Source organism: Brassica napus, chromosome A6, assembly GCF_020379485.1.
Source record: "Brassica napus cultivar Da-Ae chromosome A6, Da-Ae, whole genome shotgun sequence".
Lineage (NCBI taxonomy): Eukaryota > Viridiplantae > Streptophyta > Magnoliopsida > Brassicales > Brassicaceae > Brassica > Brassica napus.
The window spans coordinates 12,002,440-12,020,034 of NC_063439.1; the positions used below are offsets into that span (position 1 = coordinate 12,002,440).

General features: G+C 39.1%; 5 protein-coding genes across 7 annotated transcripts; 3 read left to right on the forward strand and 2 right to left on the reverse strand.

The window, feature by feature from the left end:
* The first annotated feature begins 1,146 nt into the window (after positions 1 to 1,146).
* LOC106350173 lies at positions 1,147 to 3,329 on the forward strand. Its single transcript, XM_013790095.1, has 4 exons — positions 1,147 to 1,535; positions 1,878 to 2,217; positions 2,287 to 2,730; positions 2,916 to 3,329. Exons 1-4 carry the CDS (start codon positions 1,147 to 1,149, stop codon positions 3,327 to 3,329), a joined length of 1,587 nt encoding a protein of 528 aa, XP_013645549.1.
* Positions 3,330 to 7,111: 3,782 nt separating this feature from the next.
* LOC106347520 (girdin-like) lies at positions 7,112 to 8,765 on the forward strand. Of its 3 annotated transcripts, none has more exons than XM_013787084.3 (4): positions 7,112 to 7,877; positions 7,966 to 8,012; positions 8,077 to 8,269; positions 8,359 to 8,765. In XM_013787084.3, the coding sequence occupies exons 1-4, from the start codon at positions 7,326 to 7,328 to the stop codon at positions 8,704 to 8,706; spliced, it is 1,140 nt and encodes a 379-aa protein (XP_013642538.1). In that variant the 5' UTR covers positions 7,112 to 7,325; the 3' UTR covers positions 8,707 to 8,765. The 3 variants fall into 3 exon arrangements, with proteins under 3 accessions (XP_013642538.1, XP_013642536.1, XP_013642537.1); XM_013787082.3 differs by having other exon boundaries at positions 7,119 to 7,877; positions 8,356 to 8,765; XM_013787083.3 differs by having other exon boundaries at positions 7,122 to 7,877; positions 8,080 to 8,269; positions 8,356 to 8,765.
* Positions 8,766 to 8,825: 60 nt separating this feature from the next.
* LOC106347519 (protein root UVB sensitive 1, chloroplastic) lies at positions 8,826 to 11,349 on the reverse strand. The gene is made up of 7 exons (XM_013787081.3): positions 10,636 to 11,349; positions 10,288 to 10,563; positions 10,152 to 10,208; positions 9,876 to 10,074; positions 9,686 to 9,801; positions 9,390 to 9,566; positions 8,826 to 9,312 (listed from the first exon to the last, which is right to left on the reverse strand). Exons 1-7 carry the CDS (start codon positions 11,302 to 11,304, stop codon positions 9,013 to 9,015), a joined length of 1,794 nt encoding a protein of 597 aa, XP_013642535.2. The 5' UTR covers positions 11,305 to 11,349; the 3' UTR covers positions 8,826 to 9,012.
* Positions 11,350 to 13,507: 2,158 nt separating this feature from the next.
* LOC106347518 (bifunctional peptidase and (3S)-lysyl hydroxylase JMJD7) lies at positions 13,508 to 15,264 on the forward strand. Its single transcript, XM_013787080.3, has 4 exons — positions 13,508 to 14,234; positions 14,310 to 14,485; positions 14,693 to 14,763; positions 14,872 to 15,264. The coding sequence occupies exons 1-4, from the start codon at positions 13,575 to 13,577 to the stop codon at positions 15,006 to 15,008; spliced, it is 1,044 nt and encodes a 347-aa protein (XP_013642534.1). The 5' UTR covers positions 13,508 to 13,574; the 3' UTR covers positions 15,009 to 15,264.
* Positions 15,265 to 15,624: 360 nt separating this feature from the next.
* On the reverse strand, positions 15,625 to 17,449 carry LOC106347516 (WAT1-related protein At3g45870). The gene is made up of 6 exons (XM_013787076.3): positions 17,140 to 17,449; positions 16,943 to 17,059; positions 16,572 to 16,851; positions 16,331 to 16,486; positions 16,107 to 16,258; positions 15,625 to 16,003 (listed from the first exon to the last, which is right to left on the reverse strand). The coding sequence occupies exons 1-6, from the start codon at positions 17,379 to 17,381 to the stop codon at positions 15,802 to 15,804; spliced, it is 1,149 nt and encodes a 382-aa protein (XP_013642530.2). The 5' UTR covers positions 17,382 to 17,449; the 3' UTR covers positions 15,625 to 15,801.
* Positions 17,450 to 17,595: the final 146 nt, after the last annotated feature.

The following is a 17,595-nucleotide window of genomic DNA, read 5'->3' on the forward strand; positions in this document are numbered from 1 at the left end:
TGTGTAGTACACTTTGGATGTTTTGGTATGTTATATATCTGTAATTTTGTTATTAAGTAAACAAATTGTAAAACATCCTTGTTTCTATAAGCAAACAAATTGTGTATTGCATTTATGTTTTATTTTGTGTACATCATGTTTTGTACACAAAGACATTGGATGTGTATATAATGTTATTGTACACATGTACATGTGAGACTTGTGAAAAATGAAAAAGGGAAAAAACCTTTATAGGAAAGCATGTGAATGTCTGGTTTACGTGAAATGAGGAGTTTTCATGTTTGTGAATAAAACTTATTTTAGATCTTGATACTATAGGTCTTGAGATTTTTTTTCTTTTATATTCTTGGTATATGTGTGTACATGTGTACAATTTCTGTTGTGTACATAATTTTGTTGGTGTACACATACAAATTTTATATTCTTGGTACACATATACAAATGTATTATTAAACAAAACTGAAGAGTAAATTCATGATTTAAACGATCTATCTGATAAGTATGCAGATACCATTACCAACAAAAAAACATAGTTATATGACATGATTGGGGTTAATGGCTTATTCCCCTATGAACTTAGCCGTCCATGCTTTTTCACACACTAACTTTTAGATTATGTCAAAACCCACACAAACTATTCTTTTTTTTTGAAATACCTACACAGACTTTCAATTTTAATCTAACTTCCACAAAACCATAAACGGTGTTACAAAGCCGTTAATGATGTATCTGATCTAGTTAAATTTCTCATTTATTTCTGGTTTAACCAAGAATAATAAAACGCCGTCGTTTTAGTCTTCTTCTTTAATTGGGATTTTTTTAAATCAGAATTAGGGTTCCTAGTAACGATCTAGAGAACAGAGGGAACGATGCAAATCGTGATTGAAAATTTTCTGTAGAGTGAAGGTAATTCTCATCGGTATTTTCGTTAGCCAGAGACGTAATTTTGCGATTGGTGGATTGTGAAGTTTTGAGATTGGTGGACTGTGAAGAGACAGAGTTCGAGAATGAGGTTAGTGGACTTTGTTTTTCTCTGAAATTCTATGAACTGGGTTGGTTGTGTTACTTTCGTTTTGATGGCCTCACTTTTATTTTTGCAGTAGCGACATATTTTTGGAGTGTGAAACAGAGAGACACGACACAGAGATGGAGGAAGATGAGAGAGATAGGACTCCATGTGATTTGAAAGTAAGAGTTGAGAGAAATGTGAGGGATTTTGTAGACGAAGATGTTGATTTGTTTGCTACACCTGTCGGCTCAGATGATGAAGATGATAATGAAGGAGATGGCTACTTGACATACAAGAAAGGCAGTGGTGAGCTTCGGTTAAGACAAGCCTTTGATAGTTTACATGCTTTCAAGCAGGCGATGGTAGATTATGTGTTAAAATATGGTTGGAATGTGAAGTATATCCGCTGGGATAAAGACAAATCTGAACTCAAATGTGCTAGTGAAGCAGAAGAAGGAGAGGAAGCTTGTATGTGGAGGATATACTGCTCCTATGAAGCACCATTGCAAAAATGGATGGTTAAAGTGTAAGTGAAGGATCATAGTTGCAGTAAAAGTGGATACTCAAGGCTGATTACACAAGAAGTCATTGCAAAATTGTTCATAAATGATCTTAGGGTTGATCCCAAGATAAAGCCGAAGGAGATTTTGGCAGATATTCAGAAGCGTTGGGATTTGACTGCAACCATAGATCAATGTAGAAACGGAAAGAAAAGGGCTTTAGAAATGATCCAAGAGGAGCATGATCTACAATTTTGAACGCTTAGAGATTACCGGCTTGAGCTGTTAGAGTAAGTGTGTTTCATGTTTTTTTTTTTTTTTTGTAGTTTCATGAACTATTTATACTTATTATTTGTTTGTTTTACAAGGTCAAATGAGGACTCAACGGTTGAGCTCGAGACACTCTACGGAGATGATGATGAAGATGTTTTCTATAGATTTTATGTCTGTTTTTCTGCATTGAAAAAGACTTGGTGCGCCCACTGCCGACCTATATTTGGTCTTGATGCATGCTTCCTCAAGTGCACAACAAAGGGTCAGTTGTTAGCAGCAGTTGGCAGAGATGCAAAAAACCAGATGTTTCCTATAGCTTGGGCTGTTGTTGAGGTGGAGAGTGAAGACAATTGGGTCTGGTTCATTGAGAAGTTGCAGGTAGATTTAAATCTTCATGATGGTGAAGGCTTCACAGTCATATCAGATAGACAAAAGGTAAAATAACCTATTTTAGTTTTGTTATCTTAGTATGAGGATATAAACGAAATTGTTCTTCATTTACAGGGCCTACTTAATGCCGTTTCAAATCTCTTGCCAATGGTTGAGCACAGGATGTGTGCAAGACACATTTACGCTAACTTAAAGAAGAACCATCCACATAGGACTGACATGAAAGGAAAATTTTGGAAGGTCGCTAAGAGCTACAACATTGCACAATACAACAAGAGGCTGGATCAGGTGAAGGCATATAACATGAGTGTATATGATTCAATGATGATGAAGAATCCCAAAAACTGCAGCCTCGCCTTCTTTACTACTTCCTCTATGTGTGACGACGTAAGCAACAACATATCTGAGTCTTTTAATCATGCAGTTGACCCTGCTAGAGCAATGCCACTAGTGGAAATGCTGGAAACAATTCGCAGTAGAGCTATGTTGCGCATTGAGGCAAGGAAGTTGATATCAAAGAGTCATAGAGGAAAGTTCAGTATTAAAGCAATGGAAAAAGTCAGTGAAGAGCAAAAAAAATCCGGCGCTGCACAATATATCCTTGCGGAAATGATGTATCTGAGGTGAGTGAGAAAAATACTGCATACAAAACAAAAATGCTTGAGTGAAGTTGCACTTGTCGAAAGTGGGAAATGTCGGGATTACCTTATCGTCATGCTTTGAAAATTATTTCTGTAAAAAAGCGCAAGCAAGAAGATTATATGGCTGACTGTTACCTCACCTCGACATGGAGAAAGCAATATGAAACACCCATTGAAGCTGTCTGTGGGATAACTTTTTGGGAAAAATCAGAAGATGCAAGGATTATTCCACCACCAACAGCACCTGAACAATCAAGAGGACGGAGGAAGATTCCTAAGCGGATAAAAGGGAGGAACGAATCTCCTAGCAAGAAGAAGACTAAGGATAGGAATGAGTCACCTTCAAAGGTTTCAAGGGAGAGAAGGATCATTCATTGTGGTAGATGTGGAGAAGGTGGACATAACTCAAGGAAGTGTGCAAATGTTGGAGTTCCAATTCAAAGACCCCCCAAAAAGAAGAATGTAACACAAGGTGAAGGATCAAGTCAACAACCACAAAGTCTAGTGTTCGAATAACAAGGCAGCTTCATGGTTTCTAAATTTGATTATGGCTTTTTTTTTTTGGTTTGATTTAAAGCTTTCTTTTGTTTGTTTTAAGACTTCATGTGGATTATTTTAACGCTTCACGGTTTCTGAATTAGGTTTTATTTTGAGGATGTTATGAAATGGTCAGTGTAGTGCCTATTAAGTTCTACATAATGAAACAGTTCTAGATTTATATTACAAGTGGTCATAGCCACCAAAGTACATCACCACAACACTAAAATAGTTCCAAAAGCCATAGCCGCCTATTTTACATTACAGAAAAACCTCCATCATCCCTCTTAACCATACCCGTTTAACAATACAGAAACACCTCCATGTTCTCTCCATCTCCAACACTTAGCTGCATTACAAATTTACAGAAAAAACAATTACAACAGCACAAACAACCATGTTCTTTAACCCTTTCACCTCCATCTTCCAATCTTGAAGTTCCTTCTCAAATCCTTGTAACTCCTTTTGTAGACCGTACACAACTGCTTCACAAGTGCGTATCTCGATTGTAAGAGTCTCTAACTCTGAATTAAAGCTCTCAATATTCTTTTCTAAGTTGCTTGAAGCTCTTCAAGATCACCAAATTTCACTTTCATATCTTCAATCTCTTCAAGGGCTGATCGATCCGCCCACTTGAACAAATGAAACCAACTATTCTATAAGAAGCAAACGATAATTTCATTCCTTTTAGAAAAAAAAAATTAAACCAGTTTTAGCTAACATAACAAATCGATTTTTTCCCAGAAAGACACAACCAGATCATGTTAACTCGAACCAATTCCCAGAAATACACAGCCAGTAACATTACCTCATCTCCGTATGGACAAGAATGAAAAAGCCTTCCTGGATTTTTAACTGTTCGAGACGTAAGCAACCTCACACGTTCTCCACATCTGCAATGAGTCGGAATTCCTCTTCCGTTAACGTCCATTCTCCAATTCTCCTACTGCTGTTTCACTCGAATCTCTCGCTCGACTCTCCTTCTCTGGTTCGTTCTCCAGCTTATTTCGATACTAGGAACCCTAATTCTGATAAAAATCCCAATTAAAGAAGAAGACTAAAACGAAGGTGTTTTATTATTCTTGGTTAAACCAGAAATAAATGAGAAATTGAACCAGATCAAATACATCATACCATTTATGGTTTTGTGGAAGTTAGATTAAAATTGAAAGTCTGTGTAGGTATTTAAAAAAAAAAGAATAGTTCGTGTGGGTTTTGACATAATCTAAAAGTTCGTGTGTGAAAAAGCAGGGATGGCTAAGTTCATAGGGGAATAAGCCATTTACCCGACATGATTGTATCTACATCCACTTCCATACAAACATATTCTTTTCTGATAAAATGTTTCATTATCCATATGTATACTGGAATACAAATATCCACATGTAAATCATATAAAATAGTATCCACATGTAAATTCTATGAAGTTAGTGTCTTTGCACGTCAATATCTACTTAGTCAACCCCCAAATGTTACTCTCTTTTTCTCTGTTTGTAATGTTGATACACTTAACCATAACAAAACAAATCTATATTTAGAAGTTTGAGAGCAAAATAGAGGAGACATCTTCACAAATAGAAAGTATCAGGTCAAAAACAAATTATACAAAATATGATGGATCAGATTTTGAAAATGCCAAAGTTGCCCATTGTTTCTATTGAACTACTCACAAGTGGTGGCTGTGACGGAAAAGGGAAAGCGACGAAAATTTCAGAGCTTCAGAACCAATGCCACAACTTTGAATTGCGTGTAGGAACTCAAGGCATAGGTGTATCATAGAATGAGAGAGAGAGAGATAGAGAGAGAGAGAGAGAGAGAGAGAGAGAGAGAGAGAGAGAGAGAGAGAGAGAGAGAGAGAGAGAGAGAGAGAGAGAGAGAGAGAGAGAGAGAGTTTGAACATGAAGGAATAGTCGCGAGTGAGAGAAGATGATTGCGGCACTGACAAAGAAACACGAGAAAATGAAAGAAGCCGAGCCATTGTAGACAAGGGAGAGATGAATCGAGATAGATGTCACCACAGGCTGGATCCATCAGGATGAAAGTGACCATGATTGAAGATTTCTTAGAGATTTATGGGTCTTGCCCAAGATATGAATCAATCCTAATATCTCTTTTCGTCTCAGGTTTTGGAATCACACACGTCACTTAGAGTCACATATTTATCTGATTTTTTTTTTATTTTCGTGGAAACGTTTTTGGATTAGAAAAAAAAATAATGGTTGATTTTGAGAAAAAAGAAGGTAAAAGCAGCTCCAACAGTGGAGAACTCCTCTGAAAATTTTAATGCCAAAAATAATATTTTAATAGTAATTTAGTTTTGAAAATAATTTTTATTATTCTTTCCTATTTTGATCAATCAAAAAAGGCCAGATGTGAATACTGTGTTTTGAAAGTATCTTACTAGCTCTGCTCTCATAAACTTTTACGTTTCTCTTGCCTATTTTCTCATCATTTTTTATTTTTCTAAAATATCTTATATTCATGGAAAAACGTCGGATGGAACTAGTCTAAGGATAGAGAAAAATTGGGACCTACTAGTTACAATTTATTTTGGTTTCAACTAATAAACATAACAAAAACATGTTTACTAAATGCAACCACAAAACATGTTAACTAAACTAAAGTTAGAAATTTTTTATTTCGAATGCAAATTGTTCTATTATGTATTTTAAATTGTATAAAGTGACCCTAGATATAAATGTTTCAAAAAATTTCATCATATTTGTATATTTAATTAACATTTGTTCAACTTTACCATTAACTAAAGATAAATTACTTGGAATGACTCTAATTGATCTAATAATTATTAGAATGACTCATATTAAATTTTAATTACTAGACTAAAATGAGATATAAGCAAATTACTAAAAGCCCATCTCTAATTTAAGTAACTACAAATTTGCCACATATATAAATTAAAAAAAGGAAAATATATGTTAAATTTAAAAGAAAACATCGACAAAAAAAAGAAAAGAAACAAAGCTTTGTTTTTGTCGGGTATCTCTCTCATGACGACAGACAGAGATAGAACAATCTCCGATCAACAGTCGCCTTCGTCCCTATCCCACTCTGACAACATCTCCTCCATCACAGCCTCCATCACAGCCGCTGTCGATTTATCAGTTATTTTAAGTTAAAATTGTATATTAAAACAGGGAGTCTTTCCTCATTTACTCACAATGTAATCAACTCCATTGGTTATTTTTCCGGAACTTGCCTTGGCGGTTAGACTTTATTTTAACACATCTTCGAATTCGTCTCGCTTCTAACCTACAAAAAGTCAGGCACGACCCAGTCTCCACCTAGTCTTGTAGTATTTGGTTTAGGTATGTTTGCAAATTACAAATGTTTTTCAATTATCTCTAATCTTGTTTTATTGTTTATTAGCAAAAAAAATGCATGAAAATAAAACTTGGACATCCAAATTTATTATCATGTCTCGATTTTGTTTAACTTATAGGGAAAAACAACTTATAGGAACAAACTGATACATGCACAACTTTAAACTGATCAAAGTCTTAAGAGTCAGAATGCAAACGAGAGATAATTGTGTTAGGGACATGATGAGATATCATGTGGCTGTTGGGAGGTGGAGATTAGTCGGGTCCGTGACTTGATCTTTTTTCATCTTCTTGTTGTTGCATTGAAGAGACGACGCCTCCCTTTATCTTACATGGTCCAGCTCCATTCAAGTGAGACAACCGACCATTCATCTATTATTTTTTGAATTTATAAACTATAAGTTTCTTAACATCAACTATATATTATATAATATGATAAACAAAAAGTGTCTAAATTCCCAACTCCTTTTTTTGTATGGTCAATTTTTTTTTCTAGATTCGTCAAAATGAAAAGCTGAATACATCAAAAGAGGCCTTTCCTTTCTGATATACAGATTTAAAAAGTGTAGTCGCAAAAAAGGGAAATAAAATAAAAAAAGGTTTTGTCTTTTCTGTAGTATCCATCCAGAAAACAATGGCGACTGTTCCTGAAGCTGAAGAATCGGGATTGAGAATGACGAGAACCGAGCACGAGTTGAAGAAGCTAGCGACGTCATTTCTAGGCCTGAGCTTCTCAGTGATGCTAGCTCATCTCCCTAGCGACGCGCTATCTCTGGTTCCGCGACTGACGAGGGAGGTCAGTGAGCTGAAACAAGGGCTCGAGGCGGCGGAGGAGCAAGTCCGACAGATGAAATGTCGGCGCGTGGAGGACTCGAAAGCGAACGCGCGCGTGGTGGAGATATTCACTAGCCGCAGGAACGCGTGGCAGGAAGAGGAGAGGCGTCTGCAGAATCGGATTCACGAAATGGAGGAAGAGAGAGAAGAGTTCATGAACAGGATACACGAATTGGAGAGGGAAGTGGGCGAGAGGGATGAGATGATTGGGTTCATGTCAAGAAGATGTATTGAGGAAGAAGAAGATGATGATAATTCCACTGAACGTTACCACACTCTATCTTCTTCCCCTACAGCTTATCCAAGCTCTCATCAGTTCTGGGCAGAGCCGCATAACACTAACCCTTTCCAGGTTTCTATTACTATAACTCATGATGCTTTGATGACTTAGAGAGAGAGAATTGGAGTTTTTTGATTTAGGGTTTTGCTTGTGATTGCAGGATGTACAGTATGAATCTGTGTACCATATGAAGCAATTTGTGCCAAGGTAACATATTTTTCTTTGATTGTGTGATGATCAGAAATTGTAACCTAATTTTTACATCCCACAGAAGGGAATCACCATGGAAGATAGATAGTGAAGCAACAGGTGTTTCTGCGAAACTGAGGTTACTAGAAGAGGAGTTACTAAATCTTGAGAAGGTTTGTCCTAGTGACACTTCAAAGGTTCTCTCTTTGTTGAGCAAACAGGCTAAGAGGTACCAAGCTCTTGTCGGGAAGATCGATGATCTATGCAGAAGAATGGTACTATTTTTATTCTGTAACACATTCTTAAGAGCTAACAAAAAAAAGGCTTAACCTTGTTCTGCTGCTATGTGTTTGTTTTTCAGCAGAGTAGTGATCCTTGCGATGCGACACTAGGACCCGAGTTCAGGACACAGAGTCAAACGGAGTTTCTGCTCGAGTGTTTCAGATTTCAGCAGCGAGCATCGGAGACAGGGCAGAAGCTAGTTGCATTGCAGACAGAAATCACGAGGAGCAACCAAGGAGATCAACTTAACCAAGCCAAGATGAACACAAGAAGGTCACTGGATTTGATCAAGAACAACTTGAAAGAGGTTCAGAGAAACCTCGAGATTTGGCTGGCTAGGATCATTGGAGATCTCGAAGGCATTCTTGCTAGAGACGGTGCTTCGTGTGTTAGAGAATTCTACGTTTCCCGTTACCCTTTTGTTCAGTAGAATCACAACATCTCTGTACTGTAACCTCTCAAGTCTAACTCGCAGTTTTTTTTTTTTTTTTGTTTCTTATGCTTTTGGGAAGTTTAAATGTTCTGTAACCGTGGCTAACCTGCAAGAGATCACCGCAGAAATCTAGATTTGATCTGATAAATAAACAGATTGTGTAAAAACTTGATCTGATGTGAGAGAGATGTAATGCTCTAAAAAGAGACTAATGGCAGATGAACAGAGACAATGTATCTATTCTATACCGAATTGGAAACATAATCTACTACAGAGTCCATTGGCCCTAGTTTTGTTCTGAGTTCATGAACTGGAAGGAGAAGAAGATGAGGGTTCACTATCATAACCTAGACGGATTCTGGTCGCTAGAGGTCTAGCTATCAGTCCTTCGGTAACCCAACCCACCGATTCACTGTCTTCTTTGGCGAGTTCGAACTCTCTTCGCACATAATCTAAAGAAATGTGAAGCCGACCACCCGGTTTGCAGTCTGAGTAAGTGTTTGTGGCTTCGATTCCAGCGTTCTTCTCTAGCCAGTAGAGGTAGTTCACTTGAAACAACGACCTGAGCATGTCTTGTGGCGACGAGCTTTCCTTGAGCATCACCTGACAATTACAAAAAAACTGGTGAGAGATTCAGACAGATAGTAACAAATAATGAAAAGGTTTTATCAATTGCTTACGCAGAATCTGCCTTTGTGTTCTGTAAGGATGTAGCCTTCATTCCGATAAAGATCAACGAGGGCTAATGCTTCTTCTTTGTTGTGGATGACCTCGCTGAGCTTTGAACCTAGCTGAAGCCGTTCCTCTATGTCTGCTGCTGCTGTTTTTGCTTCTGATGACAAGACGAATTCTTTCATCTAAATAAAGCAGATTACAATCAAGCATTGTCTCTTCATCCACGAAAGTTTGAATTTTTAAACTGGTTGATAAGAGATCTCAGAGGGTTTGATAAGGAAAGGAGAATAGTATTCTTCACCTTTTTAGGAGATTTTATGTTTAAGAACCGAACAGCTGGGAAGACTGGTTCTTCGTCGTTGACCTCCTTGACTAGAGGAGCTTGGCCGCTGATGAGATATTCGCTAAAAACCAAACCTGTACAGTAAACAGAGAGATGTTACTTCTCGTGATTACAGAGGGAATTTGATGAATATTGAATGAAGACATACTTGCACGATATGGGTTTAGAGTCCGGAGTTGGATGCACTGGTAAGATTTGAAATTGGTATACATATGGATCGATGTCACAACACAAAAAGCAGCAAGTGCAAGACTTGTTGAGGTTCCAATGCTATTGGCAACAACAATTCCAAGCAGGATACCCATTGACTTGCTCACCATTCCTTGAGCTTCACCTTTGGCAATTACCTACAGAAGAAGCTGTTGATGATGCACAGAATACTAGAAAAAAGCCATATATATATAAAAAAAAGACTGTAGTAGACCTCAGCAAAGTTCCTTTGAGAAGCAAAGCCAGCATTAAAGCAACTTTTAGTAGCAGCCTGCAGATAAGGAAATGATAAGGTAAAATAGTATAGGCATCAACCAAAGCTGCTATAGGTAAAGTATATGCAAGAGAACCTGGATCAATGCAGCAGCAGAGCGGCCAGCACCGGCGGCAGCACCAATCATGACAAAGAAGTGAGGGAAGAGCGGTGTAAGCATCTCCATACCAAAGGCAGCGTTTTCAAGAAGATCAGCAAAGAGTCTCCATCCTTTGGGATGAACATCGAAATGGCGTCCGTATTTGGATAACATAATCTTACTGAGATACCCAATTCCATCTTTAAGCACCCAATTGATCGCTGCAGCTGTAGGGATCGCTCCTTTACCCAACCCAACTGCATAAAGCAAAGACTACCCAAAAAAAACACACACCACGTGTTCGTGAAAATGCCCAGGAGAGATGATAAGCTTAGGGAAATGTACCTGAGTGGCGAGGACACCGCTGATCTGGCTAGCGATTCCTTGAACGCCTCTCCAGAGAGAGTAGTCGAGGTAGTCGGAGGTGACGCTGTTTGGGTAGCCTTCGGGGAGGAGGAACTGAATCAGAAGGTTTCTACATTGGGTAAGGAGATTCTGAGGAGTCAAAGAAGATGATAACTCGAAGGCAGGTTCTTGAGAGACGAACTCATCGTTGAAGTAATCAGGGACAAGTCGCTTCCTTTTGCTTCCTCTCACTTCCCAAACCGTGTCTTTCTCTGCTGTATCTCCGTTACTTTCCGACTCGGGAGCTTTGGCGAGAGCGGCTGATAATTGTGATTGGAAGAAGCAGGACAAGACCAAGAACAGCAAGCAGAGAAATCTAAAACTATGAGAAGGGTCATCAGAATTATCGCCACCGTTAAACCACCAACCGCCGTCTCCGCCGGAGCCATTTCCATTATCATTGTTGCCGCCGACGCCTCCAGCAAACAGCGATTGATTAGGAGTAAAGTTGTCATAAGCAGTGGCAACTAATGGAGGGAACTGGGAAAGCGACGGAAGCGGTTGCCGGAGTGATTGCCGTGGGAGAAATACACGCTGCCGGAAAGAAACATCATTCCACCGACGCGAGGCGACGGAAGCGTCTCCAGTAAATAGATAAGAGCAGCTCATCTTCTTCTTCTCCAAGACTTGGAATATATTCAATGCCCCCCTATGTATAATAAAAGGAGATTTACTCCCTTTTGACTCATGAAAAATGCTCAAATCTTCCATCAATAAAATATAATTTTTTGTTTATTTATTTTAAAATAGGAAAATAGGTTAAATACATCTATAACCATAACAAAATTACATAACTACATGACCCGACCACTCAAACCCGGCCCACCCAAACACATACGGGTATAACCCTTTTCCTAAACCTAAACTCCGCGTTTAGACAGAAAAGAGAAAAAAGAAATTGTCGTTCTCTCCTCTCATGCTCTTCGTGTTCTTTCAGACGTTCTTTCTGATTTCCAGAAACTTCCGGCTTCATCGTTTCTTCTTCTCCTTCGTCTCTTCTTCTTTTCTAATCAAGACTTCATCTTCTGAATCGACATCCTTCATTCTGGTAAGTTATTTTTTGACCTTGATTTATTTGTATCTTGTATCCAGGTCAGATAAAATTTAGGGAGAACTTGTAAATTGTAGTCGAAAAGTTTGGTAAGATTTTAGTAAGCGAGATTGTGGTTTGAAATTGGGGAAAACATCTTGAAACGGTAGAATTGGTATAAATTGAAACAAAAAACCAAGAGCTTGCGATTTTTATGGGTTCTTTCTTATTGGATCCAATTGGTTTTTCTGGTTTATTGTTTGTGATATGAAACCGAAATCTCTTTGACTGTTATGATAAATGTAAACTGAAATGAAGTAGGTGATTTATTGAGTGAATGAAAGGTTTGAGATTAGGCAAAGTAATAATTCTAGATTATGCCTAAATGTGTGTTGTTGTGTTGTTTTTGGATGTTCAGAAGAAGTAGATAATGGCAGGTAACCGTGGAGGAAAAAAAAAGACTACAAAGAAAAGTGGAAAATCCACAACAGCTTCTGTTGCTGAAAAGCATGTGGAAGAGAGCTATCAGACGGAAACAATAGTGATGATATGTGTGACCCCCCCTCTGAGGTATAATATTCTGTTGTGTATTAGTTTTGAATTGAAGCTTTATTGATGTTGGGAAGAGTAACTGAGTTGTTGTGATTAACATCTTGTACAGGGAATGAAGGGCCTAAAAAGAAAGCGTCTATCTATTGGAGGTGGAGTCTCCAGTAGAACTAGAGCTAGAAAAGCGGTATCAAATGGGAATGAAACGGTTAGAGAAGAGAGTAATCCAGTGAGAGGAACGACTGTAGTTTCGCTCTCACTTGATACCGAAAGCGAAGGCATGTCTGCTGTTTCCTCCAAAGTAATTTTTGCATTCATTTTAATCATTTATTTTATTAGTCTTACTAGTAAAAAATGACTAATACATATATATTTGATTGCAGGAAAGACAACCACCACAGCCCCTTGAAATGTACTTTAAGAACACACAGTACCTGAAGACTTGCAAGATTCAGACCAAGTGCCGTGTGAAGAACATAGTTGATGTGATTAAATTCATTTTTTTTCTTTCAAATTTTCATCAATTCTTACTTTTTAGGTTACCCATGGTTTACACAAACATTTAAAAGATATTTCACACAAAATTTCATGAAAAACATACAAGAATTACCTGATGTTTAAGCTTTAAAATCGCCAATGAAGGATGGAGAAGAAGAGCTCTTAACGCGGACAGAGGAGAGAGGAGAGGGAACATGAAGACATGTGGGCCAAGGTAAATCTGATTGGTTAAAGTTGTTTGTGGACCCCATTTAGTTGTTGTGTTTGGTTGAGTGTATTTAATTGAAAAATTAAATGAATTAATGAAGTGGAGAAAAAATATATTAAAGAAAGAAATGTTAGTATTGGAATTTCAAAGATAAATAGGTAATGGGAAAAGAGAAGGGACAACAAGAATGAATTTTTTTCCATAAGGACATTTGGAGTTAAAGTCCAAGGCTTTTACACTCGTGTTCCAAAAGAAAAAAAAGCTTGTACATTTAAGTCTAAGGTTCGAATCTCAAACTATGCAAATTTAGGTTTCAAGTTTCAGAGAAAGCGATTTATTAAAACAATACAAAGGATTTTCAACATGATGCAAATAAATATGGTCAAGACGTAGATTTTATAAGATAGTTTAGGTGATGTAGTTAGACATAAATCCAGCAGCTAATATTATCGGTTGTCGAATCGATGTAATCTTTCCTATATCATAATCGTAATAAATCAACTTAAAAAAAGTAGATAGCATAAAATTAGGGTTCTGATAATATTTGTGTGGAATATTAGGGGGGGGGGGGTTCAAAGAAGGGAAGATATTTGGATGGGGAAGGAGATAGAGAAATTGTGGAGAGAAGTGAGGGAGTTGAGCTTGGGTTCCGAAATCGACCGCCTTCATTCTCCTCCCTCTCCGCTTCACTTTCTCCGAGATTACGTCTCTCAGAGCAAGCCTTGCGTCATCTCCAACGCCATTTCTCACTGGCCGGCTCTCAAACTCTGGTCTCATCCCGCTTACCTCTCCGGAGCTCTCTCGAATGACTATGTCTCACTCCATCTCACTCCTAACGGCTCCGCCGACGCCGTCACTCCGGTTACGAGCGCCGGAGATCTCTGTTTCGCTTCGGCTCACGTCGAGAAAGTTCCCTTCCCGGAAGCTCTTCAGGCCGTTCGATCCTCCTCGTCTGAGCGGGAGACCGTTGGATATTTACAACAGCAAAACGATTGCTTTAGAACCGAGTACTCAACTGTTGCTTCGGACTGCGACGGAGACATCGCGTGGGCTACGGAGGCGCTGGGTTGTTCCCCGGAAGCTGTAAACCTCTGGATAGGCACTCATCTCTCCGTTACTTCTTTCCACAAAGACCACTACGAGAATCTATACGCCGTCGTTTCAGGGGAGAAACATTTCCTTCTCCTTCCTCCCACCGATGTACACCGCCTCTATGTTCAACCATATCCAGCTGCCAACTACTCTTACCATCGAGTCTGTGAGATTCTCACCTCATATTCAATGGCTTTGGAAGCGGGTAGATGAGATAAAGTTTTAAATTTTTTGTAGGATACTGAAACGTTCAAGCTTGAGATTGAGCAGCCACTGAGGCATGTGCCATGGTGCAGTGTTGATCCATACCCTTCGCCTGAGAGGGAAGCAAGTGAGAGATTGAAATATCCTTTCTATTTTGATGGCCCAAAGCCCTTTCATTGTACTCTCAAGGCTGGGGAAATTCTTTACCTGTAAGAATCGCAATCTCTTGTTCATTACCATGTTCCATTGATTTGTAATCTCGGAACAGATTTTCCTCTAGGCATGATCGTCTTCGGTATAGTTTAATCATTGCTGTATATATGCTTCAGTCTTACTTTGGCTTCTTACTGCAAGAAACAAAGATACTTTTGAGTAAATGAGTGGTTTCAGACATATAACAGATCTGGATGTTGCAGGCCAAGCATGTGGTTTCACCATGTTAGTCAAACCCCAGGAGATGGTGGCTATACCATTGCGGTCAACTATTGTAAGACTTTTATTTTTTGCTTCCATACTCTGTTTGTCGTCTGGTGGCGAACCAGTACTTTTCAGGCTCTCCTGCCTCTAATATGCTAAATATGCATCTACTTTGCAGGGTATGACATGCAGTTCGACATCAAGTATGCTTATTTCAACTTCTTACAATCAGTGTCATATGGGTCATCTTCACTCAGTCCAATTCTTTCTTGGAGAGAAGATGAAGATTCGGAATCTGGTGATGGAAAGGTATGAAGAATTGAAACAACATTTTTCTTCCTCATTTCAAGTTTTACCAGTCATAGCAAAAGCTTGGAGATCTGAACGTTGCATTTGGAAAATCTTAAGATTGAGAATTGTCTGGATGTTGTTTATTTGATCCTTGCCATGTCATTTGGTTCTTTCTCGACTATTCCGTATGTTTTTTTTTGTCTCCGAGAAGTTCTTTAGAAACATGGAATCATATGAAAGCTCTTAAATTCTATGAATTGTATAACTTCTTTGTTGATGACTTCAAGGAAAACGTACCAGTGTTTTCTTGGGTCTTAAAGACTTGTTCTTGAGTTGGTGATGGTGCTAGATTTTGGCAGTGAGAGCATGTGGATCAGTGGAGGCCATAAAGTGTGGGTTTGAATAAAATAGGTTGATACAAGATAAGCTGGTTGGTATGTACAGGAAGGATGGGTTGGTGAAAGATGCAGAAAAGTTTTAGCTGCTCCAACGCTATGGCCGCCAGTTATATGCGGAATGGGTTTCACGTCGAGGCCATTAAGCTTCTCTATCAGATGAAAGTGGCCGGCATCGAAGTGTATAACAGACTCGTGAACGAGGTGAAAGACTACTAGCTGTTCTAGCTAGATGATGAACCTGATAGTCAAGAGACTGTTGTGCTTAAGCCATGTAAATGTTGACGTGCTTACACACACACACACACACGCAAACATAGATATATACTGTTTGAAAAGTATAATAGTCACTAGTGCCTCAAAAAGAGATCAAGAAAACATCACAGCACGCTCAAGCTATTTCAAGAAGCCGGGCTTTTGGTTCAATCAGCAGATTTTGGTGAAGAGATGGGAATGTTGGTGAATAGATGTCCCATTGGTTTGTTCTTATGGTCTTTGTAGATCAAGGGTTCAGCTTCCTTTGAGGTGATCGGGATGGTACCAGTTGCTGCAGCTTTCTTTTCCTTGTAAGACGCCCAAGTGACACTGTAAAGACCTGCGATGATTGCACATCCGCCTAAAATGCTAAGAGAGAGGAAAAAGATGAGTGAGTAAGGTAACTTCAGACACATCCCATCAATTGCTGAGAATATCCAAAAGAAAAAAAAAAGGAGTGAAGAGTTTTAACCTCCCCAAGTAGATAGGGCTTCCTAGGAAGATTCTGGACAAGAAGGCTGAGGCTGCAGGTTGAAGGGGGTTATAAAGAGCAACCAAGGAAGGACCCAAAATCTTATTTGACCACGTCAAGAGACCATAGTTAAGGGCAGATGCGATTACTCCCTGGACAGAGGAAGCAGCAGAGTTACTGATTTGGAGTCTATAGATCAAACATATATAGTGTGAGGAACTTACTGCGTAGACAACTGCAAAGAATTCGGATCGTGTGAGACTCCAGTTGGTTGACTCATTGGTCATGAAAAAAGCTGATGTCACCATGAACATGGTCCCAAAGAAATACGAGTATGCGGTCACTGAAAGATTTGCCGGATACTTCTTTAGGACTGGAGCCTGATCATATTTTCATATCCAAAGACAATAAGATATTCTGAAACAGGGGGTGCTTGGATCTATGTGGAAGCAAAAGGACACATGCCTGAATAGCAAGAAAAGCAGCCATGCAAGTGCAGTTCCCAATCAAGCACAAAACTCCCAGATTCCATCTCCCAATTCCACTGAGAAAGCTAGACACCAAGTGTCCAGATCCAGATGCTTCAGGGTGTCTTATTTCACCATGACCCAAGAACTCAACCTCTGTTTCCCCAAACAAAGCCGGTCCGCGAAACAAAACCATCAACACGGCCCCAGCGACACAGACCAGCGTACCTCCTACCTTAGCTTGACCTTCTAGTTTGAATAAATTCAATCTCTCTGTTCTGCATCAACACATCGAAAATGGAAAGAAGGCATAGATGATTCTCTCATCTTGCAAGAGTAAAGACAGAGACCAACCAATCAAATATTTACCCCATAATGAGAGCCAAGATGAAAGTAAAAACGGGAATAGAGGGCTGAATGGCTGCAGCATAAGTGGGATTGGTGTAATTGAGACCGACCAGGAACAAGAGCTGATTCCCAAATATCCTAATCACAACAAAACCAACATACATACACACAATCATGGAGATTACAGAAAAGAGTAAAGAAGAAAACTTTTCAAATACCCAGTTAAGCCGAGGAAGAAGAAAGCTAAGATAAAGCGTCGGTTCAAAGGAGGTCTTGTCTTCTTGTCACGGATATAAGCAAGAGGAGCGAGAATGGAGAGAGCAATGAGATCACGAAAGACGCAGAAGACCAGTTGGTTTACGCCGACGTTGAGAGCTACTTTGGTTATCACGTGATAACCTCCGTTGAACAATTGCACGCAGACCATGGCCACGTGTGCCTTCCACGCCTCACTCTCCATGGGCCTGTATTTTCTTTTCCGACGGTTCTTGTTACCGGAGAGAGAGATGAAAGCCAGGGTGGTGACTGGAATTAAAAGACAAAAAGACTTTATTTAAAGAAATATTAAAATCTTGAAATTGATTGCTCAGCGAATCTCTTTCTGTCGAAATGTGGTTTTCAAGATTGAACGAGACAGAGGAACTAACAAATGACAGTGAAGTCATTGGCTTCAG